Source organism: Sceloporus undulatus, chromosome 2, assembly GCF_019175285.1.
Source record: "Sceloporus undulatus isolate JIND9_A2432 ecotype Alabama chromosome 2, SceUnd_v1.1, whole genome shotgun sequence".
Taxonomy (NCBI): Eukaryota; Metazoa; Chordata; class Lepidosauria; order Squamata; family Phrynosomatidae; genus Sceloporus; species Sceloporus undulatus.
In genome coordinates, this window is record NC_056523.1 from 917,561 (window position 1) to 923,942 (window position 6,382).

A 6,382-nucleotide genomic window follows, 5' to 3' on the forward strand; every position below is an offset into this window, starting at 1 on the left:
TTAAAACAGCTTTAAACCAAACATTATAAACCTCCCCCTGATCTGAAGTCGAAGGCTTTCATGGCTGGCATCCATGGTCTTTTGTGGGTTTGGGGGGCTCTGTGGCCATGTTCTAGAAGATTTTCTTCCTGACGTTTCACAAGCAGCATCTGTGTCTGGCATCTTCAGAGAATGCTTTGCCTGGAAAAAGTGGGTGTATATCTCCTGTGTGATCCTGGGAAGGCAGGAGTGATTTGCATGTGTCTTGCTCTGTGTTGATGGCTGTCCTCAGCCTGGGAGGCTAATGCAAACGAGGATTAATGTCTGCTAATTGTCTCCCAATCATTCTCCTTTTCTAAAAGCAAGCAAATCACTCCTCTGCATTCTTCTCTAGTTACCTCTAGCAAATTCTTAGCCTTAGAAGCACATTTACACTTGTTCTCTCCCACAGTCTAAAGCCACATGTTTAAACCAATTTAAACAATCCCATCACTCTTATTTTAAACCCTAAATCATATTACATCCTTTCTGGCAGGAATTTATTACTGCAGGAGTGCCAGAAAAGAGCCTATGAAAAAGGGGTCTTCCTTCTCCTCTGCAAAAAGGGTGTCTCCTGGGATGCTGGGCCCCAGCAACAGTGGGTCAGAAATGCCCCTCAATGGGCGCATGACGAGGAAGGGCCCAGGATGGGTTTGGGAGGCTGGCAGCGTTTGGGGGCTCATCTGCAAGGCCACTCTGCAAACGTGGGCATCTTTAAGTGTCCATGGCTTAGGGTACATCTACAGTACACAGTTTGGCACTTCTTTAAGTGCTGTAGCTCCGTCCTGTGGAATCCTGGGATGTGTAGTTTTGCAAGGCCTTTAGCCTTCTCTGCCAAAGAGTGCTGGGGCCTCCCAAAACGACAAATCCCAGAAGTCTGTAGGATGGAGCCACGGCAGGAAAAGTAGCACCAAGCTGCATTATTTCTACTAGAGGCTTCCCTTGTCTGGCCAAGAAGCACACCCTCCTCCCTCCTTTGGCCAATGGAAATTGAGGCATGGTAGCCAACTGCTATACTACTACTACTACTACTACTATTCATCATCATCATCAGGTTTATTTGCTTGTGGTACAACGTACATTACAAACTATTACAAAGCATTGCAGGGTATGCTTTCCACAAAAGTGAGAGAAATGGATTTGAATCAAACACATTGGACTTAACAAAAGAGTTAGAAACACATGACTAGAGTAGAAAGGATTATATAATCGTATGTTATAATTAGATTACATATATAGATAGGATAAAAACCACATCTATACATGAATACTATTATAATCAATATATCTAATGGGATTGAATAAAGGTCAGTTGAGGCCCTTTTATTGAAAGGGAATTTTATCAAAATATAAGTTAGTAAAAGAAATAGTTTTTAGATAAGCTTTGTATTATGCTCACTTTATAAAAGTATATTGGGCTTCAATTATTAAATATATAGCACACCTGAACACTGTTATCTATTAAATATATAGTTTTGTAAGAATTAATGGGGTTTATATCTTAGATAAATAAACCTGATACACTTATTTCTTAGAGGTCTTTAAGCAGAGGCTGGAAGGCCATCTGTCAATAGGGATGCTTTGATGGAGAGTTCCTGCATGACAGAAAGGTTGGATTGGATGGCCTTTGGGATCTCTTCAAACCCTATTATTTTATGATTCTGTGATTCTAGAATGTTTTGGGTTTAGTTATTTTATAAAACATAGACTGAATAAGTAATTTTTTGGCTATATCAAGACTATTAAGATGCCTAGTGTCCGGTTTAAAAATAATAATAATAATAATAATAATAATAATAATAATAATAATAATGAAATAGGCTTGCGTTAGAAATCTAGCAATTAAATTAGACAAAGAAGCTTCAAAGGAAAGAAACCTTTGTCTGCACCTGGAAATCAAGGGCAATGTTACAAGGGAGAAATAAATCAAGAGATAAAGGAGTGTTATTCTCACTAATTGACAAGAATACTTTTTTTATATAAAAGGGTGACTTAAAGTTCACAAATTTTTAAACTGAGTATGCTTAATAAGGATAATACATAATCCGGCACCTCCTATACATAAATGACCCCCAATTTATATGGTCATGAGATGTATGATATGAGGTTACATACATGCAAAGGAGGTCTTAAGATTAATCGCATGCCTTGATCTGGCCACTGAAAAATATGATGAAAAATATGATGATATAAAGAACTGTATAAATATGCGCGAAATCTATGTAAACTCATGCGCTCTCTCTCTCTCTCTCTACTTATTTTTGCTGATAGATTGATTGCACCCTATTCTGCAGAATTGATGATTTTGTTCAAATAAATATGGCTTATTGCGCTTTCACCTGATTATTTGTTTGACTGTTTTCTTGTCCTTCTTGTCTTTAGCTCAACAATTTGGAAAGTGGATTTTTATATCTCACAAAAAGTATCTACAAAATACAAAGAGAATAAAACCGATTCAAACGCAGGGCGAGATGCCAGGGCAACAAGAGGGCTGCAGTCCTCTGTGCATGTTTTTAGACATTTGCAGTGGATCCTTTGGGCTGCTCCTGCAAAAGGGGCCACCTTCAGTGTAATGGATCTGGAGTGGTCTGCCAACAGATCACAAATAATATCCAGCAGCGTCTCCTTTTGAAAGGGCATAGTAGACAACTGCAACTATTGTTATTACAGTACTAACAATTATCATTGATCAATGTTATTAATATTAATTGAGGTTCTTAAGTGAAGCAAGAGATGTTAGCTGAGATGAAAGGGGGAGAGGAGGAGGAAGAGGAATCTGGGACATTTCTGAAGCCTCTGAAAAAGTGGGATGGCGAAGGCATGCTCCAGACGGTGCCATCATCCCAGGGCAGGGGAACATCAAGGCAGGGAAGAGGGATTCAAGGGGGTTGGAAATGCTGGACTGGGATGCTGGGAGACAAGGATTCAAATCCCTTCCTGCTCTGCCCTAAAAACTCATCTGGAGACCTTCAGCAAGTCCCACTCTCTCAGCCTCAGAGGAAGGCAAAGGCTAAACCTGCCTCTGAAGAAGTATGGACAAGGAATCCCTGCAATAAGGGTCAGAACCCAAAAGGTTTGTATTCTGGTTCTTTCATTATGGCTGAAGTTGGGAAATGTATATATAAAATCTGTATTGGTTGCGTTGCAGATAGATAGATAGATAGATAGATAGATAGATAGATAGAGTTATATGCAACATGCGATTTTGAATTTTGGTGTCCATTTCAAAGAACAGTTGGAAGGACTTCTACTGCAGTTACTAGGCAGAAAACACAAGGTTGAAGTACAGTTACTACTCAGAGATCAAATGGTTGCATAGAAGTCACTGGGCAGAAATCAAAAACTTACATTAGGCAAAAATCAAAAGGGTACATTGCAGTCACCGGGAAGAAATCAAAAAGTTACATTGCAAACAGGCAAAGCCAGGCGGCTCCAGTCTATATATACCTGTAGTGGCAGAAAAGCAGGGAAGGCTAGTCCCAACCCAAACGCTGGTGATCAATAGGAGAGAATGAAACTGCAGGAAAGGCTCAATAAGATTATTTCCCCATCCACTTTGGTATTAACAATAAGCTTAATAATGAAATAATAATAAACAGTTCAAGATTTCTAATAGACACTGTGAAAACTGAGCCTCCTTTATCCTCAATTCTGAAATCCAAAATATTTGACCTTTTCTTCATGAAAACCTAGAACTAAAAAGGGGACAGTCGCCTTCAAAAGCCTTTCCCCCCCAAAAGGAAGTTCTGAAGAAACCATCAGAAGACAAGTCTCCCTCTTCCAAGGGAAGGGAAGAAAACGCAGAGAACAAGGCTATGGTTCCTAAGAGTCTCTGCAAACGCCTCCTCAAAGCCACGCCATGCGCTATGGGCTTGTTAGACACACTCATCGTCTGTCATTATTTCTGTCTCGGATAAAGATGCTCAGGAGTCCATCTCAATGACTGGCAGGTTTCCAGTTCCTTTGTCCAGCTGTTTCCTGACCTTGAGTGGAAAAACTGTGCCGTACAATTCATTAGACTCACTCTTATCAAAGGACTGCAGCAGCTGTCCTGCTGAGTCTTTGGAATCAGAAAATATTGTCTTTGAAGAACAAAATACATTTCGAACATTAATTTCATTGGGAAAACCCTTTAAGAACCTGGAATTACAGGAAAGTGACACCCTATTTCTAACAAAAGATTCAGACTCTTTTCCATATTTCATCAATCACAATATGACTATCCTTGCTACATTCTGTATGTTAAAATTAATATGTCGCACCACGGGAGCTGTTGCATAAACACTCTGCCATTTCCAATTTCAGTCTTGTGACACTTCTTTGCTGTTCAGTACATACTCTTACTACATTCAGAGCATTTCTATGGTTTCTTTCCAGTGTGTGCCATACATCTCACCTTACTTCTGGAGCTCTTGCCACATCCAAGCATTTATACAGTTTCTTTTATGTGTATCCTTTGATGTGAATATAAACTTGCACTACAAGTAAAGCTCTTCCCACACTCCAAGCATTTATGGGGTTTCTCTCCTGTGTGGGTTCTTTGATGACTCTTTAGATTTGCATTCCAACTGAAGCTCTTCCCACATTCCATGCATTTATAGGGTTTCTCCCCTGAGTGGATTCTTTGATGTGAATGTAGATTTCCACTCCGAGCGAAGCTCTTCCCACACTCCAAGCATTCATGGGGTTTTTCCCCTGTGTGGGTTCTTCTATGTGAACTTAGAGTTCTACTGCAACTGAAGCTCTTTCCACATTCCATGCATTTGTATGGCTTCTCCCCTGTGTGGGTTCTCTCATGTAAACTTAGAGTTCCACTGTGACTGAAGCTCTTCCCACACTCCAAGCATTTATAGAGTTTCTCCCCTTTGTGGGTTCTTTCATGTAAACGTAGAGCTCGACTGAAAGGGAAGCTCTTCCCACACTCCATGCATTTATAGGGTTTCTCCTCTGTGTGGGTTCTTTGATGACCCTTTAGATTTCCATTGCAAGTGAAACTCTTTCCACATTCCATGCATTTATAGGGTTTCTCACCTGTGTGGATTCTTTGATGTGTACGTAGGTTTCCACTCTGAGTGAAGCTCTTTCCACACTCCATGCATTTATATGGCTTCTCCCCTGTGTGGATTCTTTCATGTAACTGTAGACTTCCACTCTGAGTGAAGCTCTCCCCACACTCCATGCATTTATATGGTTTCTCCCCTGTGTGGGTTCTTTGGTGGCTAGTCAGCTCTCCACTGTAAGTGAAGCTCTTTCCACACTCCATGCATTTATATGGTTTCTCCCCAGTGTGGATTTTTTGATGGCGATAATACACTACCCTACTGCTGAAGCTCTTTCCACATTCCATGCATTTATATGGCTTCTCCCCTGTGTGGGTTCTTTTATGCGAACGTAGGTTTTCTCTCTGAGTGAATCTCTTGTCACACTCCGTGCATTTATATGGTTTCTCTCCTGTGTGGGTTCTCTTGTGGATAGTCAGACCTCCGCTCTCGATGAAGCTCTTTCCACACTCCATGCATTTGTGTGGTTTCTCCCCTGTGTGGTTTTTTTTATGGTGATTATACCCTACCCTACTGATAAAACTCTTTGCACATTCAGTGCATTGATATGGTTTTGCCTCCATGCGGAGAGTGGTGGGTACATTTAACTGCATTGTACTTCTTAATGCTTTCTTACAGAGTTCTCCAATACCAGCACCTTGACAGGATCTCTTCTTCTTCCTCTTCTATTGGTTTCCTTATTGCACTTTCATCTATTTCCATAATATACTGGTTTGTTTCTCATCATTCAAAGCTGCGTCCATTCAATTCTATTTTCCTGGTTGAGGAAGAAGAAGGAAAAAGTCAGCGATGCAATAAACTGGAATTTCATGACAGAGACACTGAAAAGGATGGATTTTGGTAAAACATTTGTAAACAGGCCATCTATAAGACACAATTTGTACAAACTGTAGTGAACAGTGAAAAAACAAAAGCATGCCAAATCACGAAAGGGACAAGACAAGGAGGTCCGCTGTCACCGCTATTATTTATTTTGATTCTAGAAATCCTAACCTATCACTTATTTGAATAATTTCCTCACTTAAGATGAACATCTTGCCCAAAGTAATGTTTTTATCCCAAAATTTGCCAGTTCTAACTAATGATAAATCCTTCAAACCATGGGAGACTGATCTATCAAAATTTATCTAGGCAGGGAAAGGGCCACAAATAAGATGGAAAATAATGAAAGATGCCAAAGAAAGAGGTGAGTTGGGAATCCCACATCTTAAAATTTACTACTATTTTTGTGCCATGGTGTTACTGAAGATGCTCTTTATTAAATTTTGATATAAATGCTAGCCATATATGGCCCCTAGATGAAC

General features: G+C 40.1%; 1 protein-coding gene across 1 annotated transcript; it reads right to left on the minus strand.

Annotated features, from left to right (window-relative positions):
* Window positions 1-229: 229 nt before the first annotated feature.
* LOC121923006 (zinc finger and SCAN domain-containing protein 2-like) lies at window positions 230-5,963 on the minus strand. Its single transcript, XM_042453073.1, has one exon. The coding sequence runs from the start codon at window positions 5,669-5,671 to the stop codon at window positions 4,448-4,450; it is 1,224 nt and encodes a 407-aa protein (XP_042309007.1). The 5' UTR covers window positions 5,672-5,963; the 3' UTR covers window positions 230-4,447.
* Between the last annotated feature and the right edge of the window lie 419 nt (window positions 5,964-6,382).

Coding starts and splice junctions, on each gene's coding strand:
- LOC121923006 (XM_042453073.1), bottom strand. CDS start 5,671: ATGCAGTTAAATGTACCCACCACTCTCCGCATGGAGGCAAAACCATAT.